At 43.5% G+C, this 24583-nt stretch overlaps 1 protein-coding gene across 3 annotated transcripts; it reads right to left on the bottom strand.

Moving 5' to 3' along the window:
* Positions 1–481: 481 nt before the first annotated feature.
* KLHL23 (kelch like family member 23) lies at positions 482–23748 on the bottom strand. 3 transcript variants are annotated; one of them, XM_056535339.1, is made up of 4 exons: positions 23557–23748; positions 21353–22567; positions 5214–5366; positions 482–4312 (listed from the first exon to the last, which is right to left on the bottom strand). In XM_056535339.1, exons 2-4 carry the CDS (start codon positions 22563–22565, stop codon positions 4002–4004), a joined length of 1677 nt encoding a protein of 558 aa, XP_056391314.1. In that variant the 5' UTR covers positions 22566–22567; positions 23557–23748; the 3' UTR covers positions 482–4001. The 3 variants fall into 3 exon arrangements, with proteins under 3 accessions (XP_056391314.1, XP_056391313.1, XP_056391315.1); XM_056535338.1 differs by lacking the exon at positions 23557–23748 and adding an exon at positions 23502–23529; XM_056535340.1 differs by lacking the exon at positions 23557–23748 and adding an exon at positions 22824–23437.
* Between the last annotated feature and the right edge of the window lie 835 nt (positions 23749–24583).

Below are 24583 nucleotides of genomic sequence, written 5' to 3'. Positions count from 1 at the left end.
TTAATGAGTGGTACCAGGTAGCAGCTTTTTAGGGCCTGTTCACACTACGGAATTTCAAAGCAGCCCCTTCGGAATCGGCACTTAAAGGGGTACTCCGGTGGAAAACTTTTTTTTTTTAATCAACTGGTGCCAGGAAGTTAAACAGATTTGTAAATTATTTCTATGAAAAAAATCTTAATCCTTCCAGTACTTATTAGCTGCTGAATACTACATAGGAAATTATTTTCTTTTTGGAACACGGTGCTCTCTGCTGACATCACAAGCACAGTGTTTTCTGCTGACATCTCTGTCCATTTTAGGAACTGTCCAGAGTAGGAGAAAATCCCCTTAACAAACATATGCTGCTCTGGACAGTTCCTAAAATGGACAGAGATGTCAGCAGAGAGCACTGTGTTCCAAAAAGAGAAGAATTTCCTTTGTAGTATTCAGCAGCTAATAAGTACTGGAAGGATTAAGATTTTTAATAGAAGTAATTTACAAATCTGTTTATCTTTCTGGCACCAGTTGATTTAAAAAATAAATAAATAAAGTTTTCCACCGGAGTACCCCTTTAAAGGGATACTCCGCTGCCCCAGCGTTCGAACATCTTGTTCCCCCTTGTGACATCATGCCACGCCCCCTCGTGACGTCACACCATGCCCCCTCAATGCAAGTCTATGGGAGGCCACGCCACGCCCCCTCCCATAGACTTGCATTTAAGGGTGGTGTGACTTCATGAGGGGCGTGGTCATGACATCAGGACCCCCACCACCCACTCCCAGTGTTCTAAAGGAATGCCAGGTGCTGCACAAATATCACGGGGGTCTCCAGCATCGGGACCCCTGCGATCAGACATCTTATCTGATAAGATGTCTAGGGGCGGAGTACCCCTTTAATGTCCGCAACAATCTGCTGTTGACAGCAAGTGGGCCGTATCTACCTGAGAACAAAAGGATCCGGCAGTTGAAATCCAATAAAAACCATTCTTCTCTGCCCTGACATCTAACATCGGGAGAGAATAAGGAGAACAACCCCCCCCCCCCAGGACTAGGGCTGCCACCGTTCTTACATAAAAAACAGGCCATGCAAATTTGCATAATTAATTATATGCATAACATCACAGGATACACTTATGCAGGGGAAATTTTGTCCTATTCTGACCCTTACCCTATAACTTTAGGGGTCGGAATGAGGGCTGATAGTTTGCGCCCTGATCTGTAGTTTTTAACAGGACCATTTTTGTTTTGATGTGAATTTTGGATCGCTTTTTCTTTTTTTTAAAATTAATTTCTTAGTTACTAACTACAACTCCCAGCATGCCCTGATACAGCCTGTGGCTCAGCAGCTGCCCCAAATGAAAACTACAACTCCCAGCATGTTGGATTATATAGTAGTATATAGTATAGGTCAGTGTTTCCCAACCAGGGGTGCCTCCAGCTGTTGGAAAACTACAACTCCCAGCATGTTGGATTATATAGTAGTATATACAGTAGTATAAGTCAGTGTTTTCCAACCAGGCGTGCCTCCAGCTGTTGGAAAACTACAACTTCCAGCATGATGGATTATATAGTAGTATATACAGTAGTATAAGTCAGTGTTTTCCAACCAGGCGTGCCTCCAGCTGTTGGAAAACTACAACCTCCAGCATGATGGATTATATAGTAGTATATACAGTAGTATAAGTCAGTGTTTCCCAACCAGGCGTGCCTCCAGCTGTTGGAAAACTACAACTTCCAGCATGCCCGGACAGCCGTTGGCTGTCCGGGCATGCTGGGAGTTGTAGTTTTCCAACAGCTGGAGGCATTCTGGTTAGGAAACGCTGGTATAGGTTATGGTGCAAAATTCCGGGAGTTGGAGGATTGGTTGGATAAATACCGGCCATTGCATTGCAGGTATTTTTAATATAAAAATACCGGCAGGGTGGCTAAAATACAGTCTGTGTCGGTAAAATACCGGCAAGGTGGCAACCCTACCCCGTACACAATAGATGGCCGGCCAATTCCGACGACATGTGCCTAATATGTATACCAGCTTATAATGCACCAATTCTAAAATTCTGCAAAACATGTGCTTCAGTGTTATCTGTAAGTCTCGTGGATATGGCCTATAGGGGATATCCGGCCTGCAAAGATTTCTGGTGCTTCCACTATATAGGCCATCACTATTAGATTGGAGGGGGTACCAGAAGTCAGACCCCAATGATCTAATAGATGTTTGAATGGAAACAGGCCAGCACTGCGCTTCTGCATAGACAAGTGGGTTAGCCAATGTCATTGTATACATCTACCACAGTATTGTATTATTCTAATTGTTACACATCCACACCGTCTATCTGGTGTAGGATTCATTTGTGGCACTTGTAGTCCGCTGCAGGCATCCTCCATTGTATGCATTTTTATGCTGGGGATCACCCCTAGCTACGGACTACAAGGGCAGGATCTGCTCCCCCAGTGTGGGTGCGCGGCCGCATTTGGGGTTTGGGCGCCTCTGGCCATTTGAGACCACGTTTTTTGTTGTTTGTTTAAATGTTATACTTGGAGGTGTGTAAACTCCATATGTAATGCGCCTTGAATATCTTCCAGGCAGCATTAGGGTAGCACCTGTGAGGCCATGCACCTATATTAGCCAACTCAGGTGGGGCTTGTAGCCTCTCTCCCTCCTCCCATTGTATGTGTGCTTGCAGTCACGCTGGAGGGTACCTGGGAGAAGGTTGTGAGTAGATCTAATGCTGCCGTAATAGCCCATTGGCCCCTGTTTTGCTTATCACGCACAGGTAGGTTTAGCGCTAGGTCCCGTGCCATTTGAGAAACCTTGGCGTTGGTGTGCGGGCTCTGGTGTGTTCTTGATATAAGGATATACTGACGAATGTCTCAATTTTAACATCAGTGTTGAGGAATTAGCCAAATTCATTGTATACATCTACCACAGTAGTGCACCCATATTCCTGTACTGCATAGACAAGTGCAAAGAGCTGATCAGATGTGGTGCTGGGAGTCGGACCCCAATGATCTAGAAGACATTGAAGAGGTTGCAGTGCTCGCACCAGTGTTGTGGCCCCCTCAAAGAGCTGATCAGCTGGGGTGCTGGGAGTCTGACCCCTGTCAATCTAATATTGATGGCCTTTCAGGAGTATAGGTGATAATTATTATTTTATGCAATTTTGCAGCGTATGTTGTGGTAAAATTCCTTGACATTTCCAAGATCACTGCTGCTAGTCCTGATCGCTCAGGGGCATGGCTCTATCAAAGTAGTCTTAAAAAATAAATCTATTCACTGACAGCAAGCAGAACTCTTGAAAATGATAAGGAAATCAAACACAATTATATAAGTAAGATCTATATACACCTTTGTCTGTGTCAGGAACTGTCCAGAGTAGGAGCAAATCCCCATAGCAAAACTTTCCTGCATCGGGCAGTTCCTGACATGGACAGAAGTGGCAGCAGAGAGCACTGTGGTCAGGCTGGAAAGAAAGCCAGTTACTATATTTAACCAATATCAGTTGACTAATAATTTGGGACAAGTTTGATCCCATGGACCTGAGTTGACGTATTAAACTTCACATTGAATAATTCACTACATATACCACACATTGGCCCTGATTTACTAAGAGGGTTGTGTAGGTTTCTTTGTGGGTTTTAATTCCCTACAATTTATTTTCCACGGTATTTACTAAGGTTTCCCTACATTTTCCACTTTCCCTACACTTTGCTTTTTTATACACATGTTCTGATCTGTCTGGTTTTTCTCAGCTGAAATCCACCACATTTTATGTGGAAACCTTAGTAAATATGTTGGGATTTTGTGAAAATGTCGGGAATACGCCCCTTTTCGGTGACCACGCCCCCTTTTCCCAACCCCGTTTTCGGGTTTTCTTAGCTAAATGGAGAGTTAGTCAGGGTTTTTTTCAATTCTGGCGCAAATTCTGGCGCAGACAGAATTTGTGGCGCAATGCGCCAGCATCTGGCACACAACCCGACAAAACATGTCGGTTTGCAATAGTAAATGAGGGCCAATGTGTATGCCTATACGTTATATACACAGACACATCCATGGGAGCGCATAGGGCTGGGAAGATTTCCCACCAGCTCCCATTTGTCAGATTCAGGATTGTACTTCTCTATGCTCTGTAGGTAGGTGCCTTTAGACCAGGAGTAGCCTCCGGTGATGTATATAAATCCATTCATGACATTGACGCCACATTCCATCCTCCGCTCCATAGTTGGCGCTCGCTCCAGCCACTCATTGCTGTCAAGATCATAGCAGTCAGTGATCGTAGTCTGTCCTCCGACCAGGTAAAGCTTATTGTTTAGTGCAACAGAACACAGTCCATACTCTGAGGAAGGGGAAAGACACACTTTATTATAGATAACATATAAAACACAAAATGTGACATATAATTTAAGTGCACTGACTCGCCTATGTCTGTCATTCCTGTTAACTATCAATGGAACTGCTGGAAATAGGCAAGCTTGTATCCAATGTCCCCATTAATTTCTATTCAGAGGGGGCAGGGTACACACTCCCTGCCCTTTGTATTTTAGCTAATAGTGTCTGACATACAGAGTGATATAGTCATATTCTCCAGGTTTCTGCTCTCACTGCCTCGAATGGGTCCGCTGCTGGGGACCCCCGCAATCTAGCATGCAGCACCCACCTGTAAGCACTGCAAGAAGCGCTGGATGTACTGAGTTATGCCTCCCGACCACTGGGACGGAGTATCGTGATGTCACGACTCCGCCCCATGTGATGCCACGCCCCGCCCCCTCAATGCAATTCTATGGGAGGGGGCGTGATGGCGGGACCCCCGTGATCAGACATCTTATCCCCTATCCTTTGTATAGGGGATAAGATGTCTTGGGGCTGGAGTACCCCTTTAAATGTCAGGATCAGAGCTCCGCTCCTGATAGTTGCAGCAGGTGCTCAGCGGTGCCTGACAGCCAGCTCCCACCACCATCATGTTGGTTTAGCGTCTGAGCCTACGAACGCTCTGTGACAAGTATAGCTGTACCTTCCCACTATGCCCTATATAAGTACATCATATAGTGGGAAAGTGTTTTAAAGTTCCCAAGAGCACTGTGGCCTCCATTATTCTTAAAAAGTCACATCATGCACTTTTTATATCATGTAAATCACACCTATGTCCCTCATTCATGGTTTGACATTTGTGATCGTATAAATAGCTTTTCAGCGTCACTTGCTATAACCTCATCCTAGTAATAAAACATTGCCCATACCTGGATGTGGACAAACAGATAAGATGCTCCATTCATTTAAATCAGAGTGAAAGCTTTGAATTTTATCATAGGTGCAACTTCCTCTGTATCCATAGTGGCCTCCGCTGACATAGATGACGTCACGCAGCACACAGGCGGTGGCATTCCCAACACCTACCAAATATAAGAAAATGTAAGTAAAGGAGTAAGGAGAAAAGAATGATGTATCAAAATATGTAAAATATTTGCAAATTACATTTATTTTTATACAGAAATTATATTATATAATAAATTATTTTTCTTTATGTACATTCAGAACCAGACCTACTAACCCCATCTGAGGCTTCAGACGCTGGCAGGGAAAAGAAACACCAACATGTCCAACACCAAGTAAAGTGTAACTCTAATGAAAGCCGAAACCTTCCAACCCTACTATGGTTAAGTAAGATAAAATGTGAGAGCCATCACACTGTAGGCCTATACACATCACGTTTCTGCAAATGTCAGAGGTAAATGTTGGAATTCCTTCAAAATGGTGTGCCTATGTATAGTAAGCCCATTCACTTTAAGGGTAGGGTCACATGCGCCATACTGATTTTGTTTACCATTGATTTCAATGGGTGGAAAAATACACAGCAGCAAATATGGCACGTGTGACCCTACCCTAACAGCCCAAATGTAGCCTCCTACTAGTGACTACATACTATTACCAAAATGTATGTGAGTCCCACGAAAAAAAAGCTGCTGCGTTAAGTGAAAACTGGTTGACTGCCTTTGATCTATTAAAGTTAATGGGTCCACCATGGGTACAGCAACATATCTTTTTTTAAAGGGGTACTCCGGTGGAAAACTTTTTTTTTTTTTTAAATCAACTGGTGCCAGAAAGTTAAACAGATTTGTAAATTATTTATATTACTTCCAGTACTTATTAGCTGATGAATACTACAGAGGAAATCATTTTCTTTTTGGACCACAGTGCTCTCTGCTGACACCTCTGTCCATTTTCAGAACTGTCCAGAGTAGGAGAAAATCCCCATAGCAAACATATACTGCTCTGGACAGTTCCTAAAATGGACAGAGATGTCAGTAGAGAGCACTGTGCTCGTAATGTCAGCAGAGAGCTCTGTGTTCCAAAAAGAAAAGAATTTCCTCTGTAGTATTCAGCAGCTAATAACTACTGGAAGGATTAAGATTTTTTAATAGAAGTAATTTACAAATCTGTTTAACTTTCTGGCACCAGTTGATTTAAGAAATAAAAGTTTTCCACCGGAGTACCCCTTTAAGGTTCTCTGATGTATCCCTCTGACATAGTGCAGACACATGATGTGAATAGCGACATTCCCTTTAGCTTGGCATAGAGGAAATACTGTAGTGACCATTTATTCTGTTTTCCTTATATAATATAAAATATTAGCAGCTCTGCAGCATCAAGTAGGTAAAAATGGAGGCGGGGGCTTATGTTATGTTACACCTAAATTTAAATGGGAACCTGTCACATTGAAAATGCAGTTTAATCTGCAGGCATCATGGTATAAAGCAGGAGGAGCAGAGCTGATTGATATGCAATTTGGTGGAAAATGTCATTTATTCATGTTTCATGAAGTTTTTGTTCATATAATTCATACGTTTTTGCTCATTCTGGGCTAAGTAGTCATGTAGGAGGCATAAAGAGAACTGTCAATTGTCACGATTCGGCTTCCAGGTAGTGGATCCTCTGTGTCAGCGAGGGATTGGCGTGGACCGTGCTAGTGGACCGGTTCTAAGAGGCTACTGGTTTTCACCAGAGCCCGCCGCAAAGCGGGATGGTCTTGCTGCGGCAGTAGCAACCAGGTCGTATCCACTAGCAACGGCTCTACCTCGCTGACTGCTGAGAAGGCGTGGGACAGAAGGACTAGGCAGAGGCAAGGTCAGACGTAGCAGAAGGTCGGGGGCAGGCGGCAAGGTTCGTAGTCAGGATGGGTAGCAGAAGTTCAGGTACACAGGCTTTGGACACACTAAACGCTTTCACTGGCACAAGGCAACAAGATCCGGCAAGGGAGTGCATGGGAGGAGGTCAGATAAAGGCAGGGAGCAGATGGGAGCCAATTAAGCTAATTGGGCCAGGCACCAATCATTGGTGCGCTGGCCCTTTAAGTCGCAGAGAGCTGGCGCGCGCGCGCCCTAGAGAGCGGAGCCGCGCGCGCCAGCAGATGACAGCAGGGGACCGGGACGGGTAAGTGACCTGGGATGCGATTCGCGAGCGGGCGCGTCCCGCTGTGCGAATCGCATCCCCGACGGCCATGACAGTGCAGCGCTCCCGGTCAGCGGGACTGACCGGGGCGCTGCGGGGAGAGAGACGCCGTGAGCGCTCCGGGGAGGAGCGGGGACCCGGAGCGCTAGGCGTAACAGTACCCCCCCCCTTAGGTCTCCCCTTTTCTTTGACCGGCAACTGCCTCCCCTGGGATGAGGACACCGGGAAAAAATGGAGGGTTTCCTCAACGGCAGGCAGTACAGCAGGAGTGGGAATGGGGAGGGAGGGCAGAGGGCGAAGCCTGGCACGGGGCAGTGTGACACCAGGACGGGGGCCATGAGGAGGCACAGAGGTTTGCCTGACGGGACTGGGAGGGGGGGAGAGGCACTTCCTATGGCAGGCAGAGTCCCAGTTCTTTATCTCCCCGGTGGTCCAATCAAGGGTGGGGGAATGAAGCCGGAGCCATGGCAGACCGAGGAGGACCTCAGAGGTACAACTGGGGAGAATGAAGAACTCAATCCTTTCGTGGTGGGGTCCGATAGACATCAGGAGGGGTTCTGTGCGGTAACGCACGGTGCAGTCCAATCTGGCTCCGTTGACCGCGGAAATGTAGAGCGGTTTGGCGAGACGGGTCACTGGGATGCTGAATTTATTAACAAAGGACTCCACAATAAAATTCCCGGAGGCACCAGAGTCCAAGCAGGCCACGGCTGAGAGGGAGGAGTTGGCTGTAGGAGAAATCCGCACGGGCACCGTGAGACGTGGAGAAGAAGACTTAGAACCAAGAGATGCCACACCCACGTGAGCTGGGTGCGTGCGTGCGTTTCCCAGGCGTGGAGGACGGATAGGGCAATCCACCAAGAAATGCTCGGTACTGGCACAGTACAGACAGAGATTTTCTTCTCTACGGCGATTCCTCTCTTCCTGGGTCAGGCGAGACCGATCCACTTGCATGGCCTCCTCGGCGGGAGGCCCAGGCATAGACTGCAAAGGATGCTGTGGGAGAGGTGCCCAGAGATCTAAGTCTTTTTCCTGGCGGAGCTCTTGGTGTCGCTCAGAAAAACGCATGTCAATGCGGGTAGCTAGATGGATGAGTTCTTGGAGGTTGGCAGGAATCTCTCGTGCGGCCAGCACATCCTTGATGCGACTGGATAGGCCTTTTTTAAAGGTCGCGCAGAGAGCCTCATTATTCCAGGATAGTTCAGAAGCAAAAGTACGGAATTGTATGGCGTACTCGCCAACGGAAGAATTACCCTGGACCAGGTTCAGCAAGGCAGTCTCAGCAGAAGAGGCTCGGGCAGGTTCCTCAAAGACACTTCGGACTTCAGCAAAGAAGGACTGGACTGTGGCTGTGGCAGGATCATTGCGGTCCCAGAGCGGTGTGGCCCAAGACAAGGCCTTTCCTGAAAGAAGGCTCACTACGAACGCCACCTTAGACCGTTCTGTAGGAAACAAGTCTGACAACATCTCCATATGCAGGGAACACTGAGACAAAAATCCACGGCAGAGTCTGGAGTCCCCATCAAATTTGTCCGGCAGGGACAAGCGGAGGTTAGGAGCGGCCACTCGCTGCGGAGGAGGTGCAGGAGCTGGCGGAGGAGATGGTTGCTGCTGTAGCAGAGGCAGAATTTGCTGTAACATGGCGGTCAACTGCGACAGCTGCTGTCCTTGTTGGGCAATCTGCTGCGATTGCTGAGCGACCACCGTGGGAAGATCAGCGAGACTTGGCAGCGGCACCTCAGCGGGATCCATGGCCGGATCTACTGTCACGATTCGGCTTCCAGGTAGTGGATCCTCTGTGTCAGCGAGGGATTGGCGTGGACCGTGCTAGTGGACCGGTTCTAAGAGGCTACTGGTTTTCACCAGAGCCCGCCGCAAAGCGGGATGGTCTTGCTGCGGCAGTAGCAACCAGGTCGTATCCACTAGCAACGGCTCTACCTCGCTGACTGCTGAGAAGGCGTGGGACAGAAGGACTAGGCAGAGGCAAGGTCAGACGTAGCAGAAGGTCGGGGGCAGGCGGCAAGGTTCGTAGTCAGGATGGGTAGCAGAAGTTCAGGTACACAGGCTTTGGACACACTAAACGCTTTCACTGGCACAAGGCAACAAGATCCGGCAAGGGAGTGCATGGGAGGAGGTCAGATAAAGGCAGGGAGCAGATGGGAGCCAATTAAGCTAATTGGGCCAGGCACCAATCATTGGTGCGCTGGCCCTTTAAGTCGCAGAGAGCTGGCGCGCGCGCGCCCTAGAGAGCGGAGCCGCGCGCGCCAGCAGATGACAGCAGGGGACCGGGACGGGTAAGTGACCTGGGATGCGATTCGCGAGCGGGCGCGTCCCGCTGTGCGAATCGCATCCCCGACGGCCATGACAGTGCAGCGCTCCCGGTCAGCGGGACTGACCGGGGCGCTGCGGGGAGAGAGACGCCGTGAGCGCTCCGGGGAGGAGCGGGGACCCGGAGCGCTAGGCGTAACATCAATCACTACTGTGCAGGACTGGCCACTTGATTACTTAGACCAGAATAGGCAAAGTAGTCAAGTGGGTGGTGCAAACTTATGCGCACAGATGGCTGTCAATCACTGAGTAGGACCTCCCTCATGTTTAACCCCGAATGACCATAGATTAACATGAATAAGTGACAAGTTATCCTGGAACATTTCCCACATAGCTATATATCAATCTGCTCAGCTCCTCCTGCTCTATAACATGGTGCCCGTAGACTGCATTTTCAGTGTGACAGGTTCACTTTAGTCTGGATTGCTATAGCAAACCCCAAGCAGTAGTTTAAAGGGGTTCTCCACCATAAGGTGATTTTAGTACTTACCTGCCAGAGAGTAATGAACATGCTTAGGAAGGATCCGTGCTTGTCTTGGGACTAAATGGCTATGTTGTGCTTCCACTATAACACTGCTGATTTCTTTTTGTGATATGCTATTTCCTGTTCAAGTTCCCTCCCTTTAACCACATGTCCCAGAATTTCTTGTTTGTAAGTGTGAAGTCACTTTACTCCCTCCCACATATCAGCCACCCCACCCATTGAACCACAGGTGTGCTGATTTCCATGCTATGCTGTAATTAATTGACCAGTGTTTTTTAACCAAGGTGCCTCCAGCTGTGGCCAAACTACAATTCACTGCAGAATGTTCTCCTTCTGACCCAGTGGTCTCCCCACCCATTGAAGAAGACAAGAAGACAAGCTCCTTTTTATACACCTGACTAGTGATGTAATGTCTCGGACTGCACTGCAACCTGCGAAAACCTCAGACAACACTCAATTTGATTGCTGCTAAAAATAAACATCTGTGCAAAGATCACATGAGAATTGCGAGACCACCATTAAATACAGGTACAGACACTATATTATGAATTACACTAACTGTACACACCCTGTAGCATAGTCAAATATATAAAAAAAACTCCTGGAATACCCCTTTAAAACACAGTTATCACAAGGTATATTTAATTTTGTAAAACGGACACTCTTAGAATTTATGATGTACATAAAGGTCTAGAGATATACTTGCCATTTCCAGATTTCCTCCATCCTAACTTTGCTTGAATTTCATTAAGGACTTCAATTCCTCAGGTTTCACACTAATATATTCATATGCCATCCATATATGCCATATGAGATCCCACGGCTAACAGATGGTCAACAGATGGCATTTGTTGGAGGAACCCGTCCCAGCCATCCAGTTATAGAGTATGCATTAAAGGGAATCTGTCACTATGTTGTTCGTGCCCTTCTTGGGGACAGTGTAAATTAGTGGCAGAGTCAGTGATTTTATCCATGTGTTGCTGTGTGCAGCTAATGTAAAGAAAAAACCCTTGTTTCTATCCAGAACATTGAGCACAGCGAAATAGTCAGTGCAATGATGTGCGCATATTTAGTAGTATACTAGCTGAGTACCGGCGTTGACCGGTTTTTCCATCCTAATCCTTGTTGGGGAGGAAAATAAACAAAGGAGGAAGCTTTTGACTTCATATCCCGTCCTCATATTGTTGCCATATCCCAACCTCCTGTCCCGACCTCCTGCCCCGTCCTCCTGTCCCGACCTCCTGTCCCGTCCTCCTGTCCCGTCCTCCTGTCCCGTCCTCCTGTCCCGTCCTCCTGTCCCGTCCTCCTGTCCCGTTCTCCTGTCCCGACCTCCTGTCCCGTCCTCCTGTCCCGTCCTCCTGTCCCGTCCTCCTGTCCCGACCTCCTGTCCCGACCTCCTGTCCCGTCCTCCTATCCTGTCCTCCTATCCCGACCCGTAATATGTATACCAGGTATTGAAATATCTCCAGCCGTACGGAAGTTATGTGGGAACATACATTTCCCATTGATTTGCATGGGACTTTAAACAAAAACCCTGACCCTCACAAATGGGGGTAGTTAAGGGTTAAATTAACTATCCTAGATTTTTAGTGGACATATAAGTAACATGTGACCAAGTAATATCGAAATATCTCCAGCCGTTGGGAAGTTATGTAGTAACATATATTTCCCATTGACTTGTATGGGACTTTAAACATAAACCCAGCCCCTGGCAAATGGGGGTGAGTAAGGGTTAAATCACCTATCCTATGTTTGTTGTTGACATATAAGTAACATGTGTGCCAAGTTTCATGTTAATATCTTTAGCCGTTTGGAGGTGATGCTGGAACATACACACATACATACACACATACATACACACACACACATTGGGGGAAAATTATCAAAACCTGTCCAGAGGAAAAGTTGCTGAGTTGCCCATAGCAACCAATCAGAGCACTTCTTTCATTTTTGAAAAGGCCTCTGAAAAATGAAAGAAGCGATCTGATTGGTTGCTATGGGCAACTCAGAAACTTTTCCTCTGGACGGGTTTTGATAAATCTCCCTCATTGAGGTTTATATATATAGATTCATAAGCATCCGCTTAAGTAGCCTCTGATTGACAGCTCTCTATCTATACCGTGTAAACTCTTTACTGTGAATAGCAGTGTTTCCCAACCAGTGTGCCTTCAGCTGTTGCAAAACTACAATACCCAGCATGCCTGGACAGCCTTTGGCTGTCCAGGCATGCTGGGTGTTGTAGTTTTGCAACAGCGGGAGGCACCCTGGTTGGGAAACACTGCTCTGAGGAGAGACTCAGCAGAGCAATTCTGCCCATTTGTTGTAGCAGTCTGTGGGGGTCTCAGCACTTAGACCCCGGTAAACAGAAATTCAAGTCATAACAAGTACAAGGAAGTTACAAGATGTCTAATTTGTAAATATTTTAAAAAAGTCCCTAGATTAAATATTAAATTTCATACAAATATCAGCATAGGGCATTAAAGGGGTACTCCGGTGAAAACCTTTTTTCTTTTAAATCAACTGGTGGCAGAAAGTTAAACATATTTGTAAATTACTTCTATTAAAAAATCTTAATCCTTTCAGTACTTATTAGCTACTGAATGCTACAGAGGAAATTCCTTTCTTTTTGGAACACTGATGACATCACGAGCACAGTGCTCTCTGCTGACATCTCTGTCCATTTTAGCAACCATGCATAGCAGATGCATAGCAGATGTATGCTAAGGGCAGCATGGTGGCTCAGTGGTTAGCACTGCTGCCTTGCAGTGCTGGGGACTTGGGTTCAAATCCCACTAAGGACAACAATAAGTAAAGCGTTATGATTATTATAATAGCGTCAGCAGAGAGAACTGTGCTCGTGATGTCATCAGAGAGCATTCCAAAAAGAAAAGAATTTCCTCTGTAGTATTCAGCAGCTAATAAGTACAGGAAGGATTAAGATTTTTCAATAGAAGTAATTTACAAATATGTTTAACTTTCTGCCACCAGTTGATTTAAAAGAAAAAAGGTTTTCACCGGAGTACCCCTTTAAGGTTTTCCCCACACTGTCACCCAATTTCTCTATACCCAGAGTTTCCCATCGCCTCAAATCTGTATGTGGAAGGAGGCATTGTAGGACTCTTAGCGGAATTTCCGAATAATCGAAGAAGTTTAGTATACCTTTTGTCACACTATTTTGCCATATTTTTATACTAGACTAGCTTTCACTATGGGAGAATTTGTTATTATTGGATATGATGAGATTGCTTTGATCCACAGGGAAGTGTTGGCATCGGGCAGGTCCATCAGATCTGCCTCCAGTGTCACCCATATCTTATCTGGATCCTTATGCCACCATGATTTTAATTGATTAAAGGGGTACTCCGGTGGAAAACTTTCATTTTTTTAAATCAACAGGTGGCAGAAAGTTAAACAGATTTGTAAGTTACTTCTATTAAAAAATCTTAATCCTTCCAGTACTTATTAGCTTCTGAATACTACAGAGGAAATGGTTTTCTTTTTGGAACACAGAGCTCTCTGCTGAATCCCGAGCACAGTGCTCTCTGCTGACATCTCTGTCCATTTGAACCCCTTAAGGACTGGGGGTTTTCGATTTTTGCACTTTCGTTTTTTCCTCCTCACCTTTTAAAAATCATAACCCTTTCAATTTTGCACCTAAAAATCCATATTTTGGCTTATTTTTTTGCGCCACCAATTCTACTTTGCAGTGACATCAGTCATTTTACCCAAAAATCTACAGCGAAATGGAAAAAGAAATCATTGTGCGACAAAATTGAAGAAAAAACGCCATTTTGTAACTTTTGGGGGCTTCCGTTTCTATGCAGTACATTTTTCAGTAAAAATGACACCTGATATTTATTCTGTAGGTCCATACGGTTAAAATTATCCCCTACTTATATAGGTTTGATTTTGTCGCACTTCTGGAAAAAATCATAACTACATGCACGGAAATTTATACGTTTAAAATTGTCATATTCTGACCCCTATAACTTTTTTATTTTTCTGCGTATGGGTCGGTATGAGGGCTAATTTTTTGGGCCGTGATCTGATGTTTTTAGCGGTACAATTTTTGTATTGATCGGACTTCTTGATCGCTTTTTATTCATTTTTTCATGATATAAAAGCGACCAAAAATATGTTATTTTAGACTTTGACCGTGCGGTTTAATTAATGATATATTTTTATAGTTCGGACATTTATGCACGCAGCGATACCACATATGTTTGTTTTTATTTTTATTTACACAGTTTTTTTTTTTTATGGGAAAAGGGGGGTGATTTGAACTTTTATTAGGGAAGGGGTTGAATGACCTTTGTTAACTTTTTTTTCACTTTTTTTTGCAGTGCTATAGCTCCCATACTGATCTCCTATGCTGATCCCTGCAAAGCCATAGCTCTGCACGGATCAGCGAGATAGGGGCTCGATTGCTCAAGCCTGTAGTTCAGGCTTGGAGCAATCAAACCCCGATCGGACGCCGCGGGCACAGGTAAGGAGACCTCCGCCTGCGTCCCAGCTGATCGGAATATCGCGATTTTATCGAGATGTCCCGATCAGCCCGACTGAGCTGCCGGGAAGAGTTTACTTTCGTTTTCAGATGCTGCGGTCAACTTTGATCGCCGCGTCTGAAGGGTTAACAGCACGCGGCACAACGATCGATGCCGCGCGCTGTTAGCCCAGGGTCCCGGCTATGATTAGCAGCCGGGACCGACCCAGTGTGATGCGGGGTCACGGCGTGACCCCGTTTTTAACACCGGGAGCAGGCTTAGGACCTACAGGTACGTCCTAAGTCCTTAAGGGGTTAAGAACTGTCAAGAGTAGGAGAAAATCCCCATAGCAAACATATGCTGCTCTGGACAGTTCCTAAAATGGACAGAGATGTCAGCAGAGAGCACTGTGTTCCAAAAAGAAAAGAATTTCCTCTGAAGTATTCAGCAGCTAATAAGTCCTCGAAGGATTAAGATTTTTTAATAGAAGTCATTTACAAATCTGTTTAACTTTATGGCACCAGTTGATTAAAAAAAAAAAACCTTTTCCACCGGAGTACCCCTTTAAGTATTATTGCTCTGTGGTATCATGCAAAATCTGGACATCCAAGTCCTCCTGCCGAGACTGGTGCATATAGAATATCAACCGCTATTCTAGCTCTACCTCCCTTCCAAACATATCTCCAAATTATAGATTGTAACTGTCTCATAGTGGTAGGAGGGTAAAGTATAGGCAGATTTTGAAATAAGTATAAAATCTTAGGTAAAAAACATCTTCACCACTGCTATTCGTCCTATCCATGAAGTCGGGATTCGAGAGTATAATTTAATATCTTCCTTTAATTTAGTTATTAATGGATTGATATTTAAAAGGGGAAGATTAACAAAATCTGCAGATAATTCAATCCCCAGATAAGGCTGGGTTCACACTACGTTTTTGCCATACTGTTTTCAATCCGTTTTTCTAAAGAAAACCGTATGGCAAAAAACGGATGGAACAGTATGGGAAAAAGTAAACCGTATGCGTTTTTAAACAGTATACTGTTTTTAAAAGTGCATACAGTTCCGTCAGTTTTTATTTTAAAAAAACCCATACGTTTTTGAAAATTTTGTCCATTTTTAATGGGAGGGGTCTTGGGTGGGGACTTTAGGATTCAAATGCGCATGTGCAAAGTAAAAACGTATACGTTTTTCCCGTATGGAACCGTATACATGTGCGTTTCCCATTGACGTCCATGTTAAAAAAAAAACATATGCGGTTGCAGTACGGTTTTTAAACCGGAGACAAAATTGTGGTCAACCACGGTTTTGACTCCGGTTTAAAAAACGTACTGCAACCGCATACGTTTTTTTTAAACATGGACGTCAATGGGAAACGCACATATATACGGTTCCATACGGAAAAACGTATACGTTTTTACTTTGCACATGCGCATTTGCATCCTAAAGTCGCCACCCAAGACCCCTCCCATTAAAAATGGACAACATTTTCAAAAACGTATGGGTTTTTTTTTAAATAAAAACTGACGGAACTGTATGCACTTTTAAAAACAGTATACTGTTTAAAAACGCATACGGTTTACTTTTTCCCATACTGTTCCATCCGTTTTTTGCCATACGGTTTTCTTTAGAAAAACGGATTGAAAACAGTATGGCAAAAACGTAGTGTGAACCCAGCCTAAGTAATACTTTTGTAGCCCATTTTAGCTTATATCTCCCTGACCATTCTTCTTTTTCTTTATCTGCCATAAAAATTGGCAGAATAACCGATTTATTGATATTTACTTTATAATAGCTCACATTTGAATATAACTGAATAAGGTCCATAACAGGTGGAAGGGAACTATATCCGGTGATGTCAATGCTATCAGCACAGCATCTGCATATAACCCAATTTTATGGTCAATATTCCCCACTTTAATTCCTGTCACCATCTTTGAAATTCGTAAATATTCTGCGAAAGGTTCCAGAATTATGGTAAATAATAGGGGGGACAGGGGACATCCCTGTCGCGTGCCATTATGTATTTAAATTTCTTTAGAAATAGCTCCACCGGTAAAAACTCTTGCTGATGGGTTTGAATACATCACCATAACAGAGTTAATAAATACAGGGGGCAATTGATATTTATATAAAGCTGCCTTTAAACATCCCCAATGAACTCGGTCGAATGCCTTCTCCGCATCCAAAGATAGGAGCAGAGAAGGCATTCGACCAAGCTTTGCTCTCGTAATCAAATCCACAAAACGTCGGGTACCATCCGAGGTATGGCGGCCCTTTACAAACCCCACTTGGCCAAAGTGGGGAGGGTCTCTGCCAAACGCAACACCAAAATCTTTGCATATATTTTGAGATCTGTGTTTATCAATGATATTGGTCTATAGTTAGGGGGATTCAAAATGTGTTTTCCGGATTTAGGAATAGTAATCACCACTGCCTTTCTCCAAATAATTTAGTGAGCTGTGGAACCATAGTTTCCATATGTAGTTTGTAAAAATCATTAATAAGGCCGTCCAAGCCTGGGGCTTTCCCACTTTTCAAAGTTTTAATGGCTTGCGTTACCTCCACCTCTGTAATTAATTTTGATACATTCTCTGTTTGTATAGATGACAGGGTAGGGGTAGTAATACCAGATAAGTAGGATTCTATTGCTGCAGGTGTAGGTTCAACAATGCTTGGGTCATCGGAAATATTATACAATTTTGAATAGTACACTGAAATAACATTAGCTATGGATTGAGGGTTATATACCCTAGATCCATCAAGGTTTTCTAAATAGGTAACAGTTGACTTCAATTCCTTAGCTTTAACTTGCTTGGCCAAATAGGCTCCTGGTTTATTTGATTGCCAATATAACTTTACCTTAAAGGGGTATTCCAGGATTTTTTTTTTATTTGACTATGCTACAAGGGCTGTAAAGTTAGTGTAGTTCATAATATAGTGTCTGTACCTGTGTGTGATGATTTTCTCACAATTCTTCTGTGATTTTCACTCCACTATTTATTTTTATCAGCATACAAAATCACTGTTATCTCTGATTTTTCCCAGCTTGCAATGCGGCCGAGACCTGACAGGGAGCCTGTCTGCTTCAATGGGTGGAGGGATCGCTTGGTGGGAGAGAGATCAACTGCAACTAATGCAACAGCTGTAGGCACCCTGATTAAAAACCACAGGTCTTTGAATGGAGGCAGCTCATTTATGTTTCAATGGGTGGGGTGGCTGATGTGTAGGAGGGAGGAAAATGGAATTGTGGCATTTGTAGTCAAAAGAAAAGTCAAACAGGAAATACAAGTTCACAAAAAGCTAGCCACAGTGTTATGGTAATCTCATGACATAGCCATATAGCCCCAAGACAAGTGCAGATCCTTCCTAAGCATGTCCATTACTGCCTGCCAGGTACATACTAAAATCACCTTATGGTGGAGAACCCCTTTAAGTCGTCTCATAGCTATATGATATTTGTACAGAGCTAACAAATGTAATTCCTCTTTAAGTTTAGATATATACGTTCGGCTAGCTCTGTTGAAAAATGAAGTTTGTTTTGTCTATGAGGTGCGGCTAAGTCTTGTTGGATTTTGAGCCTTTGTGTTGTCGTTTTTTTCCTATTGTAAGCTGTCTGACCTATTATATGTCACCGTATGTTTGCTTTGAATGCACAGCACAAAATATATTGTCGTGATATCCTTCCTTCATTATGCCAAAAATACTCTTGTATTTTTTTATTTAGATCATTTTTAAATTTGGGATTAGACAGGACATAAGAACTCGCTCTCCATAAAGATGGATGTGATTTTAAGGTTGAGACACAAATATTTACTGCTATTGGGGCATCTTCTAACCACGCTATTGTTCCCGCTGACGTTTCTTCACATAGTCCCAAAAGTGGATCTATAACCAATATATAATCAATCCTCGTATAGACTCTATGTCTATGAGAAAAAAAGGAGTAGTCATGTTCTGGTGGATTTTGTATTCTCCATACATCATAGAGTCTATACTTAGATATAATTCGAGACAACTGTGTAGGTTCACTAGCTTTACAAGGTGATATTGAATCAACTGAAGGCCATAAGGTTATATTAAAGTCACCCATTACAATTACTTTATGTCTAGGGTCAAAGGAATTTTTTGCCAATACTGAGCGAATAAATGTAGCCTGTCCTTTATTAGGGGCATATATCCCCACTATTGTGTAAGGAATATTATTAATCCTACAAATGAGAAAAATGAACCTACCTTTGGGATCAACTTTTATTTATTTTCAGAATGGAGAATCTCTTGAGAAAGGAATATCTAGGGCATATGCTCATTTAATTTCCTATGCAGGAGTAAAATCCCATCCCTCCCAGTCATCTTGAGAAAGAGAATTAGGCAATCAATTCACGTCAAAGCAATGGCAATTTATCTTTAATCTCAGTTTATAACCTAATTTGATAACCTCAAAGCAGATGGAGGAATAGATGAATGACTGATAGATGTGAGTGTGTTTTATAATGTTTTTTGTTATTGTTTTGGGTTAGGTATATGTAATTTTAATGTTTTTGTGTTATATGTTAAAGAAATAATAAAGAGAATTATGAAAAAAATAAAAAAAATAAATTCAAGTCATGTTACTATAGCATGTCAGAAGTTTGTAAAAATTATAGGGACCCTCTAAACATTTTACCATCGTTTTGCGCCTGCAACTTCTCTGCAACCCTATCAGTCTCCATGGTTACAGACTGCAAACAAACCCTGTAGTCTGATCCTGCAGCCATGCGTTATTCTCCTCCTTCTATTCTCAACTTATTGGTAACCTTCCAAATAAATTTTGACTATGTGGATATTTTGCAGATTTCAGAAAACACTCGATAATTACTGGGAGATGTATTTTTGCTGGAGACACACTGGTTGAGAAACACTGGTGTATAGGCAAATAGCTGTCAATCAGCAGCGGCAGGTGGAAGAGCAGTAATGCACTGTGTTTGAAGAATCTGCAATTTTAGGATATTAACTACATAATAAATACTGTAACTAATACATAGTTAGTGACAAATTCCCTTTAAATGTATACATTTCTTTTTTACACGGCAGCCTATGGACGATAAATGTGAGATCCTCTAGCTCCAAGGTATACCAATATATACAGTTATATCTATCTAGGTTTCCAAAAAGGGCAGCACTCTATAAAGTAAAGATGCACGGGTGCCTGCTGCAATGCGGTCCTGTGTAGATAATCCAAAAAATTAACAACGGCAACTCCAATACGGTGAAAAAAGTTATGGTCTTTATTCACACAATGTGATGCAACGTTTTGGCTTGCTCACCACGCCATCAGCTTGATGAGCAAGCCGAAACGTTGCATCACATTGTGTGAATAAAGACCATAACTTTTTTCACCGTATTGGAGTTTTGCCGCTGTTCATTTTTTGGATTATCTATCTATATCTTTACATTTATTGGGAATCTATTAAAAAATACATTGATGTGCCCCGGTGATGTATCCATACCTGCATTGTGCATATAAATGTTGAGCTAATTCTTTTTTTCTGCTATATTTTTTTTTCATGGGATAGAGCCTATGTCATCTCATTCAATGCATCTCAGCATGTCCTCCAGTACTACCACAGGATAGGGGATAAGATGTCTGACTGCAGGGGGTAAGACTGATGGGTCTCCCGCGATCACCGGCACAGGACCCCAGCGTCCTGAACATTTATGTTCAGAACGCCAACTGTGCATGCGGATTCTCGGGGGGCCGAGCAGGAGATTGCGGGGGGTCCCAGAGTCCGGACCCCTGCGATTAGACACTTAACCCCATTCTGTGAATAGGGGATAAGATGTCTAGGAGCGGAGTACCCCTTTAAGGAAGGACACATATATGCTGGAAGCATCTCCTGGCATATATCACAGTATGCACATATGCCCTCGGTGTCTGATCAGTGGGAGTCTGCTATATACTCCACCAATTACTGTAAAGCAATGTTGATAGGAAATGGCAATATCACGTCATCTTTGGAGCTGGCATTACTGGCTCAATATATTAAAGGGTCTAACTCAGTGTTTCCCAAGTGTGGTCCTCAAGTGCCCTCAACAGGATGGGGGAGATTTATCAAAACCTGTCCAGAGGAAAAGTTGCTGAGTTGCCCATAGCAACCAATCAGATCGCTTATTTCATCTTTGAAAAGGCCTCTGAAAAATGAAAGAAGTGATCTGATTGGTTGCTATGGGCAACTCAGCAACTTTTCCTCTTGACAGGTTGTAATAAATCTTCCCTCTCATGTTTTTAGAATTTCCTTAATTTTTCACAGGTCATATAACTATGCTGATGCCTGATGCACTGACCATAATTATATCACCTGTAAAAGACTAAGGAAATCCCGAAAACATGACCTGTTGGGGAGGACTTGAGGAACGCATTGGAAATAATACCTTATGCAGCAAAAGATGTATTACTAGGTGAGTAATTCCTGCAACATTATGCAATAGTGTGTCATAGAAATGGCGCGGGCACAGGGGCTGAGATTTTAGATTTTACTGGTGTTCAACATTTGTACCATGAATAAAACTTAAATAGAAATCGTAACATGAATGCGTTTGAGTTATCCTGTGTAAATTGTTCTGGATCATATAACAGTTTGCACACTCTACATACCTTTTATCATGTTTGCAATTGGAAACCAAGCCTTTTTTAATGGATCATAAAATTCTGCTTCTTGGGCAGGAGCTCCTTTCCTGTAACCTCCTAAGGCATACACGCAGCCACCCATGGTGACGGAGCAGTGGTAGTACCTTGCGTGAAGCATAGGACATCCCTCTGTCCATTCATCTGTCTCTGTATTATAAATCCACACAGTGTCTAGGGCCTCTATGTTATCTGTCCTGTAGCCACCGGTTAAGTAGATGTGAGGCCCTAGACTGGTAGCACTGTAGCTCTCTCTGGTGTGATCCGGCATTTCCACTCCCTGAATCCAGTTGTTGCGCTCAGGGTCCCAGATGTGCACTTCGGATAAGGGATGCCAGTAGTAGCCCCCAACTACATACATGTTGGCTGTTGATCTTTTGGGCACTTCTAGCGATTTAGTCCGTAAAGCATAATACAGTAAAGATTGTATCTTATTTTCATTGAGCAGATGTTTTTTGTGCAACTTCAATGAGGTCCTGAGGTAATTTTCATCCACATCAACTTCGATACATTTCAATAGCTCATAAATATGTTCAAGCCGATTCCTGGAATCGTGTGCAGTCCATCTCATGAGAGGCTGTAAAAGAGCCTCCACCGTCCACACATTGAGGTTCTTCTGGGAGAAGATATACAGCAGCTTCTCAAGACTGATGTCCACAAACTCATCTTGAGTCCAAACTTCTTGAAACCTAGAAACAATGATTCTTCTAGATTCCTTTTCCAAAGCCGGACACACGTGAAACTCGGCAAAAGAATGCATTCCCAGACAGTTGTCAACATCCAGATGCCTCACCAGGAACTTTTCACAGGCCTCTTTGACTGATACGAAATGGAGCTGGTCAGCCGCTTGCAGAAGACATTGGACGTTCTTGGTTGTTATCTTGATCTGTGCGGTGTAAGTATAGTTCAGTAGTGTTTCGAGGATGGTGTGATCAATACCAGACAACTTGATCTGATTGTTGGACTTTTCCTTCATATCGGCTGTGAACATCACCTTAAAATAGTGACTGCATGCTGCAAGAGCTGCTTTATGGCACTGAAAGATCTTCCCAGAGGAGCTCATCAAGGTAACATCGGTGAATAGACCTTCTTTATAAAATGTCCTAAATGAGTCAAGGAATTCTACACGGTGGCTCGGGTCATTGTATAGAAGACAGTAATCTTCAAACTCCTTTTGTGACATGGCTGTAAAACAATACCAGAGGGAAAGCGGTAGAAGGAGGAAAAGAAGAAGAAAAGCAAAAAATAAGATTAATACTCATAATTGGATTGGAAAATGAATAGCAATACACGGAAACGCTGACATCTAATCCCAGGATACATTTGTGAAAGCCAAGAAAAGAAGACCCATTGTGTGTACTCGTATACATTACAAGGTTAACACAGTAGCAGTGCTATTCTAGAATACAACATTGGATACAATATATTCTGGATACATTACCAGGTCACTTGTTTATATAGCCTACAGCAAAATCGGATTCGGCTTCATGGAGTTTCTCTATTTGCTTCCTGATACTTTTAGCTGCGATGGGTATAAAGCATCAGTCAACAGCGTCTTCTATTTACCCAACTCTGTCCCAGCTTCCCCAAATAATACGTCGCCTCCTGCAGATTCATGATGAGAATGACCACAATGAAATGCTATTGTGTGGGCAGCCGCTGCCTCCTGGGTCGGCTTCTGCCGTTCTATTATTGTATATACAGATTAGGGTTGTAAGACAGAACTGCAAACCCATTACCATCAATGCCTCTTCTTATCCACTACTGGGATTAGCTCCCAGCTGTCAGCCTTAGGATAAAGTCACCTCTTTCTTGCACTAAAACTATGGCACAGAGCCACTGGCATGCAAATCCGATCAATAATATATCCCTCCTATAACTTCCTATCTACACGGCATATGTGCCAAGTGATAACAGATGCCCAAACATTGCCTTCTGCAGCAATGTCTATCACAGGAGGCACTTCATATGTCCATTCTGCTATAAGATCCCATTCATGTCTATGCATTTTATTATAAGCCTTTGTCTTTTCATTGTCTTCCATATGTTGCTGGATTTTACCGTGATCCCCCATGGATAGAAGCGGGGGCACATGTATTTTGGTGCATGCATCACCTACCTGCCTGCACTTTCTCACATGTCATTGAAGCCCCTTGTGCATTATCTTTGTTTACCTGCAGAGCTCTGGGTGCGGGCGATGAAGTGTTAATGCCTTTTTCAGCTGCTTGGCTGTTGCAGTGTTTCCCAGGCTGATGCCATTGGATACAGCGCCTCCTTGTTGACCATCTTTGGCATGAGCTGCACACAGGGATTTGGAATTGTAGAGTTGCTGTGCAGAGGGGAGGGAATGTCACATCCTATTTCGGTATCCCAGCTGCTCCCCCCATTCCCTGCACTGATACACAGCATCCCCATCCCCACCTCCTGGGTCCTCCCAAAGGTCACTGATATATGGATTATTTCATTCTATACAATCGCCCTGTCCAATATACACCATATCTTGTGTAATATCACTAATGGTTTAAATGTTTATGTAGGGCAGGGTTTTCCAAACAGTGGGCCTCCAGCTGTTGCAAAACTACAACTCCCAGCATGCCCGGACAGCCGGGAGTTGTAGGGAATTATCATTATTATTATTACTGGTGATTTTAATGCTATTTGAAGAAGTGCACAAACATCTATCTATCTATCTATCTCATATCTATCTATATCATATCTATCTATCTATTTATCTCATATCTATCTATCTATCTCATATTCATCTATCTATCTATCTATCTCATATCTATCTATCTATCTATCTATCTCATATCTATCTATCTATCTATCTATCTATCTATCTCATATCTATCTATCTATTTATCTCATATCTCTCTCTATCTGTCCAATATCTATCTATTTATCTCATATCTATCTATCTATCTCATATCTATCTATTTATCTATCTCATATCTATCTATCCATCTGTCTGTCCATCTCTGTCTATTTATCACACAGACTCTATTTGGCCATATTTACACAATGGAATTTCAGTTCGGAATTCCGCAGAAGAATCCCTCACATTCCGCTGCAGCAGAGTCCCATTGATTTCTGAGCGGTTCTAGCGCCATCATGTTCTGCTGGCACTCCGCTGACGGTGGGAACACAGGGGGAGATTTATAAAAACCTGTCTAGAGGAAAAGTTGCTGAGTTGCCCATAGA

Source organism: Hyla sarda, chromosome 8 (assembly GCF_029499605.1).
Source record: "Hyla sarda isolate aHylSar1 chromosome 8, aHylSar1.hap1, whole genome shotgun sequence".
In the NCBI taxonomy this organism is placed as follows: domain Eukaryota; kingdom Metazoa; phylum Chordata; class Amphibia; order Anura; family Hylidae; genus Hyla; species Hyla sarda.
This window is presented reverse-complemented; position numbering and strand designations above follow the sequence as displayed.